This window comes from Phyllostomus hastatus, unplaced genomic scaffold, assembly GCF_019186645.2.
Source record: "Phyllostomus hastatus isolate PE091 unplaced genomic scaffold, TTU_PhHast_1.1 phas_contig_41, whole genome shotgun sequence".
In the NCBI taxonomy this organism is placed as follows: domain Eukaryota; kingdom Metazoa; phylum Chordata; class Mammalia; order Chiroptera; family Phyllostomidae; genus Phyllostomus; species Phyllostomus hastatus.
The window spans coordinates 472,666-492,733 of record NW_025333876.1 but is presented as its reverse complement, the minus strand read 5'-3'; the positions used below and the strand labels follow the sequence as shown (position 1 = coordinate 492,733).

Sequence of the window (20,068 nt, the reverse complement as noted above, 5' to 3'; positions counted from 1 at the left end):
GCCGTTACTGACAAGAATACCAGGTTCTGGAAATCTAAAGAAAAAGAAGGATGTGGAAGTATAACATTTCATCTGGGAAAAACAATGGAAAGAAAGAAAATATACCTACTTTGCTTTCTCTAATGAAAGTCACAAATTCCAGGGAGAAGAAAGCTTGTAGAAATACATTTACTATGTTTAACACTTAAGTACTATATTTAATCAAACACACTGATCAAGTCATTTTATACATATAAAATATATAAAATATAAATATATATACTTTATATATTTATGTATTATATTATATATTATATATTTTATTTCAAGTGCATGAAATACAAACATACCTAGAAAATTCCAGGACATTAAGGATTCCAAATGTCTGTTCCTGTCCCATCTAAAGAAAGAAAAACAGGCTCTTACCTGAGATGCAAAGTAATAAATTCTCAAAACAACTGTCTCCCCAATACTAAACCTCTCCCCTTCCTTCCCTCTCCCTCCCCCTTCCTCTCATTCACTTTTCATTCCTCTATCTCTCTGCAAAAGCTTTGTCAACTGGTACTTTTTTCCTACAAGTCAGTTTAGTAGGGTCATAGCTCCCCCTTCTGGTAGGAGCTTCTCATTTTTCTCCAGTTCGTTTGGCTGCATAGCCACTTCCAAGACAGGAAAATAAAAGACACAAGCTAGACAGGCTCATCTGAAACCCTGGGGCCAGTTACACTTGCGAATTCAGAATTTAACACATTTTATAGAAATATATGTATACATCATAACATTCCCAGGGTAACGTCCTGTAACACCACACATCAATTTTGTTCAGTAAAACATAACTATTCACACTGAGATTCATAAAGAACATAAGTAGCCTCACGTCAGCTCTGGTTAGGGTTAGTTGCCACGTGCTCATGTCCTAAATTTAGGAAAAAAATTTGGAATTTAAAGCTCCTTGGATTTTAGATTCAGAAATAAGGAATTATGAATTAGCATCAGATTTTAGGGCAATTAATCAGATGTCCTTTGCTTCAGGTTCTTCAAAGTTAGAACTTCAATACTGTCATTTTTTTCCCAGAATATTCCAGATGACCATTTTCAAACTTTTTAATTAAATTTTGTCTCTATTTCCCCAATACATCACAGTGAAAATAATATGGGCTTTGGAGTTCAACAGATTGGAGTTGGAGATCAATTTCTCCATCAAATGTGTGACTTTCTTATAAGTGGTGATAGCACTTGTCCCCTAGCTTGAAGAGGAAAAAAATGAAGTAACATGCAAATTACAAGTACCTGACTGACACAGGGGAGCTCAGCCCATCCCAACTTCATCCGACCCCTGCGCCCATGGTTAGCCCCTGGCACTAGCACTGTGACTGGCGGGAGCCCTCTTTGCACTGCTGTTACACCAACCACTCCCGTGGGTTGCTAAGATGGTCAGTGAGGCCATATCATGTAAATAGCCATTAACCAACTCGAGAATTTGTGGTTTGATAATATCTTGATATTAATGGTTAAATAGGATTTTAAAACTTACTATTACTTATAAATCTTAATCAGGTAGTCACTTTTACTCTCAGAAATATGACCTTAATAGTTTAATAAAATGATCAAGGAGTATCAGTAGGCTTTTCATCAGCATCTAACACAGTGATGACAATGGTGTCATCTGGCTCTCTCGCCCCCCTTATTCACGTCTGGCGGTGTGAGCAGAGCAGGGGCAGCCGTCCTCTCCCTGTCTCCCAGACAGAGCCCGGAGGGTCCACACGCCTCACAATCCCACTGCTACAGGGCAAACACCCACACAACAGAGCATACAACCAAACAAACACCCTGTCCGAAGTCCTAAATAAAAGTCTCCTCAGAAATGAAGGGGAAGAAGACTACATCTATGAAACACTTTTATGAAAAAAACTCTACATTCACTAAGGACCTGGTTTCACTTCAATGGCTTCACACTTCCCTAAACTTAAGTCCTTCTGTTTGTATGAAATAAATAAAATAAAAACAAGAATGAGCTGATATCTGTACTCTGTAGGAAACTGAAAATGTCAAGAAATGGGCACTCTGTATAAGGTATAATATTTTATAGGTTTTGCATATAAACTAAAGAAAAAATGTACTACTGCTAACTCAGGAACATTATCAAGTTATTATATAAGTTATAAGCAAATTTCAAATGCATTAAACAGGTCTAGGGACTTAATGATAAATAATGCCCCAAACCATAATAATCCATGAGTCGTCGCCAAATTGAGGGCAGAGAAAGGCAGAGGAGAGAGAAGGCAGTGACTACCCCCAGGCCCTCATCAACCCAGGCTGCAGTAAAATGCACCTTGCAGGTCCTGACTATCAGCTGCCCCTGCTGCCCGTCTCAATGGTCACTGTGTGATCTTATTCTTGATTTAAATTTGTTCCTATCACCAGATTTCTCCCTCAGGATTCCTGTGAGGGAAACTAAATAAACCCCTTTACTCTAGCAAAAATAAAAACTCATGTATATAAAAAAGATTCTAAGAGCCAATTCTCCTCTCTCCCAGCTAAGGAGACTAAAGCCAGTGGAGCAAGGGCCTTGCTGTGCAAGCACAGCTGGCACCGAGGCAGCAGACAGGAGCTGCAGAAGCTGCCCCCGCAGCAGGTGGGCCCACAGCTGTTTTCCCAAGTAGTACAGAACAAAGAGGAGGCCTCCTAACTTCTTTACTACAGATAATTTCACATCCGGGTTTTGACTTGTGGGGAAGCACTGTTAAAACAGAAAAATTATTGCAATTGCAAAAACAATGTTAATGAGCTAATATAGTCACATAACATCCTCAGTTTTTCAACAGGCCTAGTTTCTCACAGAAAAAAAAATAGACAATTAACTATCATGCTTATAATAGACATGCTATTTCAAACACACAGACTTCCAAAAAGCAAGTGATCTGCAAGGTGGCAAGGTGCCCAGGCATGTCACTCACGGCTTCTATGATGACTGAGTAGGGCGTCCTGGCTGTGAACACGAAGCCCAGCTTTTTAGCTCCTTTAACCAAAGCAGCTTCATCTGTCAATCAAGAGTTAATGAAACATTGACTAAGCACTGGTAATGCCAGAATTCTGCTTAGCAAGTATTATTTTTCAAATTAACAAAACCTACACCAGTTAGTTAAAGAGGCTTGGCCTCCTGTGTACTCGGGGTGCAGAAGGTACCCACTCACTCTTCCTCCCACCAGGGGCTGGATAGAATCACTTCTCTTAGACAGGAAGACTTGGAACTAGAAGGAATTCGTGGGGACAACAGGGATTATATACCTACTACTCTCAATTGGAGTCAAGTTCTCTGAAGAACTGCAGTGTTCCTCCCACGACTTCTCTGAGAGAGGCAGTGTGTTTGCTCAGCACTGTGGGTTCGCAGAGCACCAAGAGTGGGCAGCATTAGTGCTCCAGGACACAGCTTCACCAGCAGTTAGAAAGTCCACGAGGGGTGGGGGGCAGGAAGGAAGCCAACCTCACTCCCTCCTGACAGCTCTGCCTAGCATGTGATTTCTGCTAGGAAATGCATGATGGCCTGGGGCCTCCTCCTGTTCTCTAAGTGTTACTGGAGTCCGTAGAAACCAGCTCTAGCTTTCTATCGTTTTAATCCTTACAGCCTTAGCTTGTAAACTGTCTGAGGCCAGAGGCAAATAGTGGGGTCTCTGTAGGGCAGGCTACACCACCACATCTCCCACAAGGAACTGCAAACATCCAAGTCTCCAGAGAAGGGGACAGCAGAGCACATGGGCCAAGAGGCCTCACCTGGGGAGGAAGCCTGGTAGATGATGTTATCTCCATCCTTCTCGGGAACAACGGTGTGGCACACGGCCAGAAGAGTGAGGAACTCCTGTATGCAAGGAGCTGTGGGCTGAAGCAGGACACTGAGTTAATTCGTCTGTTCTAAAACCACTGACAGACATCAGAATTAGAGTCAGCTCATCTCCTGCCTACCCCCCTGTGCTGGCTTCCTACTCCCTTGAGAACAGAGGTTGGGAGCTGTCATGTGGAATTCCTGCCATTCACCCTCTTGCATTCTCTACCTGCCACTTGGGTCTGCAGGGCTTCCAGCAAGGTTCCTCCTTCCTACTGTTCCACCGCTGCTCCTCACGGGGGTTCAGCCAATTCTTCTACCTACTCATCCTCTGGATTTCAGTTCAATAGTCAGTGTATCAGAGGAGGCTGTCATCACCCCTCTCCTGCAACATTGTTCTTAACGTGCTGGTCCATATAGTAGGTCAGGTGGGAACAGAGAAGAAGCCCATGCCCCCTCCGTGGATGCCCCCTCCATGGATGCCCCCAGCATCTGACCCCACACTTCTGTGACAGCCAGGAGGGTGGGCAGGTTGTCTGCCTTGCTCCGGAATATATGGCCAGGTCGAGCAAACAGAAGGCACTCAAATCTACATCGGATCACTGTGGCAATGACTGACGCAGGACCCACTGAGCCCCTGGGCCCTCTACATCAGGTCTGCTCTCTAACTTCATAGTCTCTTACCACCTGTAATGCAGTGCCCCCTGGTCTATTATGCTTTTTAAGAAACAAAACCAGAATTGTCAGAGATATGTATTCAATACATTTCTTTGTTCTCCCCACCCCACACACAAAATCCTTACATTTTTTCATTGGGATTAGACAATATTTATATAATAATTAGTGGAGAAATGATATCTTAATGCTGCTTACCCATCTAAAAATACTGTATGTATTTCTATTACTAAATGCTTCTAAAGCTTCTAAATATGATCTTGGCGTATTTTATCCATTAATTTATTATTAATTTATTACTATTAATTTTATTTATTTAAAAATCTACTATATGTGAGGCACTACACTATTGCTTTTCATATTATTAAGGAAATTTTTAAATATATTTTATTGATTATGCTATTACAGTTGTCACATTTTCCCCACTTTATTCCCCTCCACCCTGCACACCCTCTCCCACCCACATTCCCCCCCTTTAGTTCATGTCCATGGGCCGTACATATAAGTTCCTTGGCTTCTACATTTCCCATACTATTCTTAACCTCCTCTTGTCTATTTTCTACCTACCATTTATGCTATTTATTCTCTGTACCTTTTTCCCTCTCTTCCCCTCTCACTCCCCCACTGATAACCCTTCATGTGATCTCCATTTCTGGGATTCTGTTCCTGTTCTAGTTGTTTGCTTAGTTTGTCTTTGTTTTTGTTTAGGTTTGGTTGTTAATAACTGTGAGTTTGTTGTCATTTTACTGTTCATATTTATCTTCTTTTTCTTAGATAAGTACCTTTAACATTTCATATAATAAGGGCTTGGTGATGATGAACTCATTTGACTTGACCTTATCTGGGAAGCACTTCATCTACCTTTCCATTCTAAATGATAGCTTTGCTGGATAGAATCATCTTGGATATAAGTCCTTGCCTTTCACAACTTGGAATACTTCTTTCCAGCCCCTTCTTGCCTGGAAGGTTTCTTTGGAGAAATCAGCTGACAGTCGTATGGGCACTCCTTTGTAGGTCACTGTCTCCTTTTCTCTTGCTGCTTTTAAGATTCTCTCCTTATCTGTGCTCTTGGACAATATAATTATGATGTGCCTTGGTGTGTGCTTCCTTGGGTTCAACTTCTTTGGGACTCTCTGAGCTTCCTGGACTTCCTGGAAGTCTATTTCCTTTGCCAGATTGGGGAAGTTCTCCTTCGCTATTTTTTAAAGTAAGTTTTCCATTTCTTGTTCCTCCTCTTCACCCCTATGATTCAGATGTTGGAACATTTAAAGATGTCTGAGAAGTTTCTAAGCTTCTCCTCATTTTTTTGAATTCTTATTTCTTAATTCTATTATGGTTGAATGTTTCTTTCTTCCTTCTGGTCCACATGGCTGATTTGAGTCCTGATTTCCTTCCCATCATGGTTGGTTCCTGTACATTTTCCTTTATTTCACTTAGCATAGCCTTTATTTTTTTTGTCTAATTTGTGACCAAATTCAACCAATTCTGTGAGCATCCTGAACACTGAAACCAGTGTTTTGAATTCTGCATCTGACAGATTGGCTATCTCTTCATCACTTAGTTGTATTTTTTCTAGAGTTTTGATATGTTCTTTCATTTGGGCCCTTTTTTTTTGTCTCGGCACATCTGTTACACAGTAAGAGGGGGAGCCTTAAGTGTTCACCAGGGTGGGGCAACCCACGTCACTGCGTTGTGATGCTGTCTGTGGAGGAGGGGCCTGAGAGGGAACAATGTTGCCTACTCAGCCCTCTGCCAGTTTCCAGTCACTTCCCCTGCTACCCCCACAAGCAAACTGGGCCCTTCTGGTGCTGATTCATGGTGCGTGGGTTTGTGTACATTCTAGGGCCCTGTGGGTCTCTCCAACAAACTCTCCTGTGAGGCTAGGAGTTTCTCCTGCCACCTCAACCCCCACAGGTGTTTTCAGTCAGAGGCTTTGGGGCTTTATTTCCCCATGCTGGGGCCCTGGGTTGTATGGTCTGTCTCACTCCCCAGTTGTTCCTCGCAGTTTGTGTGCATGCAAATATAGGACCACCCAGTCTGCAAGCCACCACCTCTCAGTGTCCACCAGCCTCCACCTCCTTTCACGAGTCCTCTTTGCCCAGCTGCCTGTCTCCGCCCCTCCTACCAGTCTGGATGAATATTTCTCCTTTAACTTCTTGGTTGTTGGACTTCCACACAGTTCAATTTTCTGGCAGTTCTGATTATTTTTTGTTTTTAAATTTGTTGTTGTCCTTCTTTTGGTTGTGTAAGGAGGCACAGTATGTCTACCTAGGCCTCCATCTTGGCCAGAAGTCTATTAATGTAATCCTATTTCCATTGTGTTTTACAAGTTTATTGTTCACATGTAAGTAAAAACATGCAATTTTATAAATGAATTTAATATCCAATAGTAACTAAACTCTTACTTGCTCTCCAAGGTGGTTGACTCTCCTAGGTTTTCAAGGCAGACAATAATATCATCCACAAATAATTACCTTTTCCTTTTCTTTTCCAATATACACATCTGTTTAGAGCTCATCTGTCTGCATAGCCTAGCACTTTCAGAATGGTGTTCAAAAACAGGGGTGACACCAGGTTTCCTTGTCCTGAGGTTATTTTAAAATCACTATCTTTAATTCTTTCATGTGTCATTTTTAAATAGGAAGCTGACTATAAATTTGAGATAGATTTGTATTTTCATATTCAGAGAACAATTTTGTTTGCTATTTTCTATGAAGTTTTCTTCTTCTCCTTCCTCCTCCTCCTCCCCCCTCCTGCTCCTCCTCCTTTCCTCCTCCTCCTCCTTCTCTTCCTCCCCCTCCTCCTTATCCTTCTTCTTCTCCATCTTCCTCTTCCCCTTCCCCTCTCCTGCTCCTCTTCCTCCTTCTTTTTATTTGTTTAGTCACCAACAAATAGTGATGAACACTTTTAACATTTTTAGTTTCCCTCTGACCCGAATATCATTTGAGAGCAATTATACGGAAACAGATCACACTGCTCACCCAGCTACTACTTATCAGCCCTCATAAGGAGAGCGTGAACATTAAATTATAGTTCAATTAAATCTTTCAATTAGAGAATTAACCAATTCCCCAAGGCCTACAGCACAAAAGTAGCTTTTATCCAAAAGCACTTTAATTTCAGAATTTCACTTCAAAATTACCTTCTGCATCAGAGAACTAGCTATCTAGTCCCACATGTCACCTTTCCCATGATGAAACAACACAAAAAGAGTCTTTGATTTAACAGCAAATACATAAACCTACTAGCAAAACATTTCCTGAGCATTATAAAGAAAAGTTGCACACATACTCAAATTAAGTTTCCACCTTGAGTGGAAGGCCAGACAAAATTCTTAAAGATAAAAAAAATCCCCATGACAAAATCAATTTACCTTTAGTTCTCTACTTAAACCGACATTCTATAATAAATTAGGAAAGGGGGATCATCTTCATTTGAAGCCTATAGATAAGGTATTTGTAATATATTTAGACAAGTGCTCCATGTTTGAAAATAAACTTTTTTCACTAACTCCCATGAAGAAGAAAAAGGGTTGATAACTACAAGTAACTGATGTTGGGAAATGTATGCAGGCACATGCACGTATGTGTGTGCATATCGTTCCACAGGTCGAAAGAAACTGTGGGAAACACACATATGATATTTAGCACTGTAGCCATCTCTAAATGGACAGTTCAGTGGCATTGAATGCATCCACACGGCTGTGTATCCATCACCATCACCTATTTCCAAAACATTTTCATCTTCCCAACAAACACTGTCCCTATCAAACAATGACTCCCATTCTCCCTGCTCCCTGACTGCTAGTAATCTCTAGTCTGCTCTGTCTCTCTTCTAGGTACCCCATATAATTATAATCATATAATACCTGTCCTTCAGTGAACAGATTTTAGCCTGCACAAAATGCTCTATTTATCCAGAAATAAGTATGATCAATTTATTTGATGACTGTGAAAAACAGAAGAAAACTATACATGTCTAAAATTGTCTTGAATTCCAATTTGCAGCTATAAAGTATACAAATAATATACATATACAAATAATTTCTTCTTGGAAACCCAAGCCCAAGGCATAAAGATTTAAAATCTGTTGGAAAATTATATCACAAATTGAAAGTCACTGGTTAGCAATATAATTAAGGGAGCATGTGAATTGTTCCTAGAGATGATCCACTAAGAGGCAAATTCCATCCTGGCTATCAGCCCACACAAAGTTTAAAAAACAGTCCTGAGGGACCCAGAAAATCAGAAATGATGACTCACAAAAAACAAATTCTGCAGCAGATGGAAGTACTCCCTTGGGAGGAAAGTAAGGGTTTCTTGGTTCAACTGCTATAATTTTAGTCACTGGTCCCTAGGCAATTTAGATAAGAATGTGGGATGTCCATAGGCTAAAAACTCCTAAAATGCATCTTCCCTCACCTCAACCATATTTTGGCAAAATAACTAAGTGATCTAATGGATTCTACTATACACTTGAAACTAATGCAAAATAATATGGAATACAAATTACAATTAAAAATAATTTTTTAAATGCTTAAAAACATCCATTGGGTACATTCAATGTGATCCCACACCTTTCCAAATAAAAATATTGGAGCATATATTCTTCATCATTATGGTAGAGCTGGATGTTAAAGGTCAAAGGGCTTAATTAATGCAGTAGCCAAGATGAATGCCTCAGAAGCTTTTAAAGATGTTAAATATAGGAAAGTAAGATTTTACTAAAAAGTAGAAGATAAATTCCTCAATTTGAAGTCTAATTAAGCACTTAATGAACTCCAAGTATCCAGATTATTAAAATATCCTTAAAAGTCCCCATGTTTTCATCAATGCTTATGATAATCTCCCTAGGTCAGGGCTTCCTTTCACAAGGGCTGCAGCTGCCCCTATGCTCACGGGCCTTCCCTCTAGAAAGAAAAAGTTGGCTCTGGAGAGTTGAAGGCAAGGGCACAGCAAGAAAGAAAAAAGAAGCTGTTAAGAGTGGGGGTTCCTCCTAAAATGCATGCCATTGACCACGGGACAAGAAATGCTCACTAGAAGACTCTTACCCGTGCTCAGTCTCCGCTCAAACATCAAGAGAGGAGAGGATAAAGAACATGTGATGGATAATCGGAAACCCCTAGAAACTCAGGACACACAAATATGGGTTCAGCTTCAGGGAAAACATCAGTATGTGTACATAAATTAACCGAGCTAAGTAATTCCAAGTCCACTTTCAGGAAGGAATTCCCCACAGTGCACCTACTTCTTTCAAATCCTTGGATTAAAATTATGCTCCCCCCAAGGAAGAGTCTTCTAAAAATGTCATTTTTCTGCGTGCAGAACCTCTAGCCTAGAAGCTGGATACACCTCTAAAATTAAAATCCAAGAAAGGACCACATCAATGACTGTGACCTGGAGCAGGAACTTCAACAGCGTCCTCTCTGCATCTCAGCTAATGGACCAGGACGCCTCACACACTCGCATTTGCAAACCACTGCTGGGAAGGTTTTAGCATTAACAAATGGACACTAACTGCAATAGAACAGAAGAAATTTTCTTGCTGAAAATTCAGAGAAAGTTTTAAATATAGCTGTATCTTATCAAAATTTTGGAAAGATGAAGTTTTAGGTTTGCTCGTGTTTACCTAATTTTAAAACTAAAATTTTATTCAGAAATAAATTAATAATATTAGATCTGATTTATACTGACTAAATTGGTTGTAAAATCCTTTGATCATTGAACAGTTTTCTAAGTAGGTATTTTTGAAAGTATCTTTTAAAAGTAAATAAAATGTATGTGATGCTGCAGTTAATTCTGATTTGTTACAACAGTTGAAATAATGTGATGTCGTAGTTAAGATTTCCAATACTTAAGCTATGAGTCTCATTTCTACATTTGTTTGCTGAGTAACTCTCAGCCAAGTTAATCTTTCTATGCAGCTTTCTATTAACTCTCTGGGGTGACTCGGGTGCTCAAGGAAACACATGTCAAATGTTTGGTACAGAGTAGGATGCTATTACTGCTACAGGTTATCATAGCTTACTTTTGTTTCCTAAATTGTCCTAGTCAAAGGACATTATAATTACTTTTCAAAACACAAGAGCTTGTAGACTCACAACTGTGAAGAAACAGTGCTGTAGAAGACTTATTTACAAAGCAATAGCAATATGAAATGTTAGAGAATACTATAGTAAGGCTGGTCTTAACCTTGATGTGCTACTTTATAACTTCACCACATATTTAATTCAGCTTTACATTAACTTATAAAAAGTGTTAACCACAAAGTACTGCCCATGTACATAGAAGTACACCATAAGCTGTTTAAAGTCCTAGAGGCAAAATGTTGGCCTTACATGTCGATCCTCCATGTTCTTCAAGAGCCTGGGATCATCAAAGTCACATGAATCACTAGGGGGACAAGGCATCCGGCTGTAAAGAGAAAAGAAAACATTTATTCAGTTCAAACTTCCTTAAAGATAATTCAAATCCAGTAAGAATCTGTCTCCAAGAAGAACCACACTTGAACTCTTAAAGATTTGGAATACTATATATTATTTCAAACCTCAAGACAGGAAATAGTTTACCTTACTATATTCTGTAAGTTTTTATAAACAACAACATAGCTACAAGGAGAGGAAACAGAGGCAAGGATCAACACCTGATTTTGTCATTTTAGTTGGTCTCTGTAAAACTTCTACCAGGGAAAACTTGCAAGAGTGCCTGCTCAGTGCAGGAAAAATATGAGGAATTATTGCATTGTGTCTATGCAGCTATTTATGGCCAGGGCTCAGATATGGAAGAAAAAAGGAGGCAAGTAATTATGAGAAGGGAAACTTGATATTACAGCTGTGTCCTACCCCATTGAAGAAAATGTCATGTTGGCCCTGGCTGGCATAGCTCAGTGGATTGAGCACGGGCTGTGAACCAGGAATCGCAGGTTCGATTCCCAGTCAGGGCACATGCCTAGGTTGCAGGCCATGGCCCCCAGCAACCACACATTGATGTTTCTCTCTCTCTCTCTCTCCCTCTCTCTCTCTCTCTCTCTCTCTCTCTCTATCTCTCCCCCATCCCTCTCTAAAAATAAATAAATAAATAAATAAATAAATAAATAAATAAATAAATAAATAAATAAAAGAAAATGTCATGTCTTAATGGCATGCATGTACCTCCACTCCTTCCTGAACCCTTTCTTCAAGACCAAGACGATGGAAGAAGAGAGGACAGCACAGTTGATGTCAATCTGAACTCTGAATAGATATCAGAGTTTAGTGCAGCCAAGGAAACAGAAACCAGTAGCTTGGAAAGAGAAGCACCTAAAATGCCAGCTGATGCCCCCAAATGGGGAAACAGCAGCACAAGGTAGGTAGCTGTGAGATAAAGGGAAGGTGGCAATCAGGACAGGTTCCAAATCCACCTGAGGAAGCGTCAGCCTTCAAGAGCCCTTCCTTGCCCCATGCAGCCAGTCAACTGAATCTTCTGCATCCAGAAAGAAATGGAAGTTTTATCCTTTAGAGAGGTTAAACCAGACCAGCCCTGGACCCAGGAACACTGGCCACACAAGCAAGTCAAGTAGGCCATCCTTCCAAGACAGGAATTTTAAGAGAAATCCTATAACATGACAAGGTCTTTCTAGAAGGTATCCAGCCATGTAATATAAAAAATAGAGACATTTATTGAAGAAGACACTAGATACATTGTACATAGGACAATGACATCTCAATCCCCTTCAAAGTAGGCACCTTGGGACCTCACACAATTCTCCTAGTCGCCAACAATTACCCTGTCATATTTTCCTGAATCTCATCAATGATCTGAAATCTCTTCCCTTTCTAAGGTGATTTTAGTTTTGGGAAAAGCTGGAAGTTACAGGCTCCAAATCTGGGCTTTAGAGGCCCTGAGTCACCTCAGGAACTTGATATTTTGCCAAAAAACTCTGCACAAGATGCATGGTGGGGGTGGGGAGGGGTTGTCATGATGAAGCTGTCAGTCATCAGTTGCCCACAGCTGAATAGTTTCCACAGAGGAGTTTTCAAGCTTTCCGCAAAATTTGATGCAGATTCATTACTCTACTCATTCAGTCATTTTAAATGTGATGGCCACATGGTACACATGCTTACTAATGACATCTACTGCCCCCACTGACTAGTACAGTGAAGTCATCATTGTTCACACATGCACATTCCAGTCCACTCTCCTTGGCTATCAGGTTACATCAGTGGCACACAAATCATTCTCATTATATTAATAATGGCTAGACTTTTTCCAGACAGACCTCACATACTGAAAGGTATGATCACCAACCCTCTGCCTCCACTCAGCTTCCGTAACAATTGCAGCCACATATATAGCCCCTAGCATAAAATGGAAGAGTTCTTCTAATGAGAATACTGAGTAGTTCATAAGAAAGACCCACAGACATGACGCCCAGAGGTTCTCTAATAAATAGTAGGTCCTGGCTAATCATCCCACAGGGAAGCCAGTTAGTCATCCACCACACTGCGCTGCTGCCACACAGAGCCCTACTAATCAGTTTTGTTAGTATATAAATCTTAAAACATGAGCAGATAATATCACTAGTCCTAAGAGAAATATAAATCAATACCATAATGAGATACCACTTGATACCCATTGAGATGGTTATTATTTTTTTTAATTATTTCATTAATTAACAAGTGGTTCAAGGATCTGGAAAAATTGTGCATTCCTGGCAGAAATGTAAAATGGTACAGCTAGTTGAAAACATTTGGTGGTTCCTCAAAAAGCTAAACATAGAATAAACACATGACCTAGCAATCCTACTTTTATACACATACCCCAAAAAATTGAAAGCAGAGACTCACTATGCACCAATATTCATATCAGCATCATTCACAATAGCCAACAGGTGAAATTACCCCAAATGCCCCTCAACAGATAAATGGATAAACAAAATGTACTATATACATGCAAAGAAACATTAGTCAGCCTTTAAAAGGGATGAAATTCTGGTATGTGCTACATAACATCTATACTACATCCTTGAAGACATTACCCTACCTAAGAAGTGGCAAGTAAGTGGGAAGTAATGGACCAAGGGCTCATTACTTTTTGTTAAAGCTTGTAGCATCAATGAATTTTAAAAATCATATTCATGTTTAAATTTTATTCTAGTTCTCTCTTAAAATAACATATATGCAACTTTTAATTACAAAATATTCAGGTGAGACCTGACAATATAAAATTGTTCAATAGCCTTTCCCACTGAAGCATCAAGACATGCTAGAATCTACTTACGAGAAGTCATCTGAGGATGGCTCTCTTGTCAATTCAGGGAAATGACTGCCAGAAAGAAAGGAAGACAAAGTAGTCACAAAACTGTGAACCAATGATAGACATTCACACAAGGAACATTCTCTGAAAGAAATCACACATTAGGCCACAGAACAAGTCAACAAATTTAAGAAGACTGAAATCATATCAAGCATCTTTTTTGACCATAGTGGTATGAAACTAAAAATCATTACAAGAAGAAAATTGTAAAAATCAGAAATATGTGAAGATTAAACAACATACTAGTGAATAACCAATGTCTCAAAATAATAATAATAAAATAAATGCCTTGAGACAAAAGAACATAGAAACATATCAAAACTTATGGTATGAAATGAAAGTAGTTGTAAAAGGGAAGTTTATAGTATAAATGCCCACACATCAAGAAACAAAAAAATCTTAACCTAATTTTACTCATCAAATAACTAGAGAAAAAAACAAATAAAGCCCAATGTTTCTAAAAGGAAAGAAATAACAAAGACCAGAGAAGAAATAAATAGAAGAAACTAAAAAGACAATAGAAAATATCAATAAAACTAAGATCTGGTTCTATAAAAAGAATGGACAAACCTTTTTCTACACTCACCAAGAAAAAAAAAGGAGGTCTCAAAATCAGAAATGAATGAGAAGAGGAGATATTACAATCGACAAAACACAAAGGATCATAAGAGACTACTATGATCAGCTATACCCCAACAAACTGGACAACCTAGAAAAAAAATGGATAGAACAACTTACCAAGACTGAATCATGAAGAAATAGAAAACCTGAGCAGCCCCATTACTGGTAAGGAGACTAAATCAGTAATCAAAAACACCTCCCAACAAACAAATACTACAGACCAGACAGCTTCACTAGTGAATTCTCCAAAACATTCAAAGAAAAATTAATACCAATCACTCTCAAACTCTTCCATAAATATAAAAGGAGGGAATGATTCCAAACTCATGTTATAATGCCAGCATTACCCAGATACTGAAGCCAGAAAAGGACACCACAAGAAAAAGAAAATTATGGCCCATGTCTCTAATGAACATGGATCCTCAACAAAAATCCTTAACAAAATATTCACAAACCAAATTGCAATAACACATTAAAAGGATCATACACCATGATCAAGTAAACTTTATTCCAGGGATGCAAGATGGTTCAAAATCTTCAAATCAATCAATGGGATAAACCACAGTAAAGAATGAAGGATAAAAATCATATGACCAATAAATGCAGAAAAAGCATCTGACAAAATTCAACATTAATTTATGATTAAAAACTCTCAACAAAATGGGCCCAAAGGGAACATACCTCAATACAATGAAGGCCATATGTGATAGGCCCATGTCTATCCTCACACTCAGTGGTAAAAAATGAAAGCATTTTACTTAAGATCAGGAACAAGCCAGGATGCCCACTCTTGCCACTTTTATTCAACATAGTAGTGGAAGTCCTAGCCAGAGCAATTAGGCAAGAAAGAGAAAGAAAAGGCATGCAGATCTGTAAAGAAGTAGTAAAGCTCTATTTGCAGATGATATAATAAATACTGAATAACCTAAAGACTCCACCCAAAACACTGTTAGAACTAATAACCAAATTCAGTAAAGTCGCAGGGTACAAAATCAAATACAAAAGTCTGTTGCATTTCTATACATTAATAATGAACTATCAGAAAGAGATATTAAGTAAACATCACACTGACAATTGTATTCAAAAAAATAAAATACCTAAAAGTAAATTTAACCAAGCTGGTGAAAGACCTGTACACTGAAAACTATAAGATTTTAATGAAGGAAATTGAAGAAGGCACAAATAAATGGAAAGATAGTCCACGCTTATAGATAAAAATAATTTATATTATTAAAATGTACATATTACCTGAGGGAGTCTACAGATTCAATGCAATCCTTATCAAAATATCAAGGGCATTTTCACAGGTATAGAATAAACAAGCCCAATATGTATGGAACCATGGAACCGCAAAAGAACCAAACTGCCAAAGCAATCTTGAGAAAGAAGAACAAAGCTGAAAGCATCATGCTGTCTAATTTCAAACTATATCACAAAGGTATAGTAATCAAAACAGTTTGTTGTTGCCATAAAAGCAAACACAGATCAATGGATCAGAACAGACAGCCCAGAAATACACACACACATATATGGTCAATTAATTTATGACAAAAGAGCCAAAAATAAACACCAGGGAAAGGATAATCTCTTCAATAAATGATGTTGGCAAATTTAAGAGCCACATGCAAAATAACACTGGACCGCTACCCTACACCATACATAAAAATTAACTTACAATGAGTTAAGACCTGAACATAAGACCTGAAACCATAAAACTCCCAGAAAAAAACATAGGTGGTAAGCTCCTCGGCATTGGTCTTCACAATGATTTTTTGGATTTGTCACCAGAAACTTGTAAGTATCCCTTCAAAATATCAGAAAGTCAAGGTATTTTAGTAAGCAAAAAAATAAAATAAAATAAACTTGATTTGTTTGGAAGAATACAAATCAAATTTTCAATAACTGATACACATACTTACCCATAGGTTACTCCAGCAATGCTGCACTTCTTGAAGTTCATGATATTGCATGTAAGAGTTCCAGTTTTGTCAGAAAACAGGTATTTAACCTAAAATCAAAGAATCAGAAAAAAATACATACATCAAGGATGTAATACAATGCAAAAACCAATAAAGTCTTTATTCTATGTTTTTCAAAATCTGTATAAATTTTAAAAGGTAAATTTCCTTCAACCACACAAAATATATTTAGAATTGCATGTATAACATATATAATTGTTATTATATTATAAATAAATAAATATATGTTAATGCTTAGACCAGTTAAAAACCTTTTCAATAACCAATTCTAGAGTCCGATTGTGTGGAAATGTGCAACAAAGATTCAGTCACAGCCTGGAACCATTTTAGATCTACAAGCATTAAGCACCAAGTCCATCCAGAAGGCATCTCAAAGACACATAGCATTCTTCAAGATAGTCCCATGATATCTCTTCTAATGCCCAATGTGTCAAGACAACAAGCTCACACACTGGCAACTTCAAAATATTTTTTAAGACTCTACATTCTGGCTGGATTAAGAAGGCATATCCTGAAAACAGCACGGAACAAACATCACACTTCTGAATCACTTTCACCATTAAGATTACACAAAGGCAGCACGGAACTGCTGTAGATTATATAACTTTCCATATTCAAAGTTTGGCAACTTAATACAATAAACTCTCAATATACAAAGGTAAAAAGAAATTTCTGTAAGAGGCCAACAAGCCAACCACTTTGACATAAGCACATGCAACAGGGACAAGCTCCCAATGCACGTGTGCTGTGAGGCCTGTGTCCTCCCAGGTGCCCCTCAGAAGAGGGGAAGGAGCTCAGGAGGGGATAGTTGGGCCCGGGCTCTGGATACCAACTAGTCATGTGGACCCTGGGAAAGCCACCTCGTCCTTCTTGGCCTCAGTTTCCACATCTATGAAAAAATGCTTTGCCTAGAAGATATATAACATTCTGGGAAATTATATTATGGATTGGTAAGAGGGTAGTGATTAACAGAATTACTTCCAGTAAAAATTCCTGTTTCTCTGTCGTTTTCTAAAGAGGGATCATAACAGTTGTTGGATGCAGATGGACTCCAAGGGCCCCAAAGGAAAGCCACCTTTACTGTTGTATAAAAGAGGGATTAATAACATGAATTATATTCTGTACTTTTTCTTCATTATTTTTAAAGCAATCAGAGGGTATTTCAGAAAGATTTTTTCCCTAAAGAAATATTTTTTCCCTAAAGAAAGGTTTTTTTCCTAAAGAAAGATGATTAACACTCCCAAAAAGTCAAATATTACACAAAAATATAAAGTTAGTACACCATGGGTAATTAATACTTTAACTACAAATAAAGTCTCTATGTAAGTTTTATATGCAGTAAATCTAGAGGTATAAAATGTTCAGCAGAATCAGCCTTCTAATGAAGTGTTTCTGAATTGTTTTTATTTTTATATTTGTTTTATTTTTTTATTCTTCACCCAAGGATATGTTTATCAATCTTCGAGAGAAAGGGGGAGAGAAAGAGAGAAAGAAACATTGATATGAGCAATATTGATTGATTGCCTTCTGTATGCGCTCCAACAGGAGATGAACCTGCAACCTAGGTATGTGCCCTGAGAGGGACTCAACCCCCAACATTTTGTTGTGTAGGATGATGCTCCAACCAAGTCAGCCACCCAGCCAGGGCTTGCCTTGCTGTGAAAAATTAAAAATTTAAATCAAAATATTAAAAAATTTAAAAATTATAAGAAAATTGAAGATTTGCCATCTCTCTGTCTTCTGAATTTTAACTTACCCTTTAAGGTTCAATTCAAAACTATTCTCATGCAATTCCACTTCTGGATGTTTATCTGAAGAAATCCAAAACTAACCTGAAGACACATATGGACCCCAATGTTCATGCAACATTATTTACAATAGCAAAGATATGGAAGCAACCTAAGTGTCCATCAACAGAAATGGAGAAAGAAGATGTGGTACATATATACAAAGAAATATTACTCAGCCATAAAAAAGGAAATTTTGCCATTTGTGACAACATGGATGGACCTAAAAGCTATTATGCTAAGTGAAATTAGACAGAGAAAGACATATACCATATGATTTCATTAATATATTGAATCTAAAAAATAAAATAAAGGAATAAACAAAACAAAAAAACTTATAAATAAAGATAACAAATTGATGGTCACCAGATGGGAGGTTGGTGGGGTGGATGGGTGAAAAGGTGAAGGAATTAAGAAGTACAGATTGACTGTTACAGAAGAGTCACAGGGATGTGAAGTACAGCATGGGGTATCTCATCAGTAATACTGTAATAACTATGCACGACTTGATAGGGTGATGACTTTGTAAATTATATAAATGTCTAATCACTAAGTTGTACACCAAAAACTATTATTAAATGTCAAATGTAACTGAAAAAAATTTTAAATTACTTCCCTATGCAAATGTCCCCATATACCCAGTAAGGATGAGTAATGTCATTCTGGTGCTTCCTGAGCACTTTCAATCCCTCAGCTATTCAGGTCCAGTTCAGCACCCTAAGAACAACGACATCCTGAGCACTGTGCAAAACAACCAAAGACTGTGTCTCGGGTACACCCATACCCCTAACTGGCTTGAAAGAGGTAAACAGATAGTGATATATTTATCATTATAACATCTCTTACTTTTTTGTGTTTGTGTTTGGAAAGACTGTTATGGGAAGATAGAAAGGAGATAAATTAACTTTACCTGGAAAACTGGGAAAGAATTCAAGGAATAGACAAATTTAGTCTGATGTATATAGCACCCACCTCTCAGGGTGGTTGGGAAGTTTAAATAAGATGCTTAAAATGAAATTATAATCCTTAATTGCAGTGTATTCAACAGAGGTTATTCCTTTTGGTAATTTCAACGTAAGAGGAAAACATAATGCAGAGTACAACTCAGTAAAGTAATTGGGGTTCATGGGTGATGGTGAAAAAGACAGTGGTTCCTGAAATATTTCAGAAACAAAATCTGGAACATGTAAGACCTGTGATGAATACATGTCTTTCATATTAGCTCCCATATGTTTTGTGGGGTTAGACAATATCTGAGTATCTTCACCATTGTTTTTCCTACCATTTGCTCCTGACAAACAATTCGAGGAGTCCAAAAAATATTATACTGTATCTTTGTACTAAGTTTTTTGCAGATACCTCCAAAGTGATAAGATATATCCATGTCTCAAAATGCAATCCAAAACTAATTCACATTAATGTTCAATAATGCTCTCAAATACTATACAGCTACTCAGACATTAAAACCACGTTCATAGAGAAGTCTTTTTGGAAAAATCTCTCCATGATTCTTCTAACGCCAGTCTCCCCGCATGTTCATGGCACTGTCACTGAAGTTCCCAGAGAGGCTCTCACCTGGCCGAGCTCTTCATTCAGGTTTGAAGTCCTGGCCATTGCAGGGGTGTCATTTTCAGGATAATACATATCTGTGTCCTGAGAATGAGAAGAAGGGGCACTTCATAAAGTATGTATCATTAAACCTTCATTTAGATTAAAAACAAGTATGTAAGTGCTCATTTTAAATTTGGGGGTGAAAATACAGTGGCAATTAGCATATGGAAACACTGCGATACAAGGAGAAAACGTGGTATTTATTGATATATGCAGAAGATTTGGTTTCAAGATGAGTATTTCATGCCCTAGATGAACTCATGTTCCTGATCTCAGCCAATATATCCCTCACAGGATTATTATGAA

At 38.2% G+C, this 20,068-nt stretch overlaps 1 protein-coding gene across 1 annotated transcript in view; it reads right to left on the bottom strand.

Annotated features, from left to right (window-relative positions):
* Positions 1 to 20,068, bottom strand: part of ATP8A2 (ATPase phospholipid transporting 8A2) — a 568,312-nt gene that overhangs the window by 398,058 nt on the left and 150,186 nt on the right. The window contains exons 13-19 of the mRNA XM_045844948.1: positions 19,727 to 19,804; positions 16,305 to 16,393; positions 13,729 to 13,773; positions 10,809 to 10,884; positions 3,748 to 3,853; positions 2,934 to 3,016; positions 330 to 379 (exon numbers count right to left, since the gene is read on the bottom strand). Of these exons, the coding sequence (XP_045700904.1) occupies positions 330 to 379; positions 2,934 to 3,016; positions 3,748 to 3,853; positions 10,809 to 10,884; positions 13,729 to 13,773; positions 16,305 to 16,393; positions 19,727 to 19,804 (527 nt within the window). The remainder of the gene's footprint in view (positions 1 to 329; positions 380 to 2,933; positions 3,017 to 3,747; positions 3,854 to 10,808; positions 10,885 to 13,728; positions 13,774 to 16,304; positions 16,394 to 19,726; positions 19,805 to 20,068) is intronic.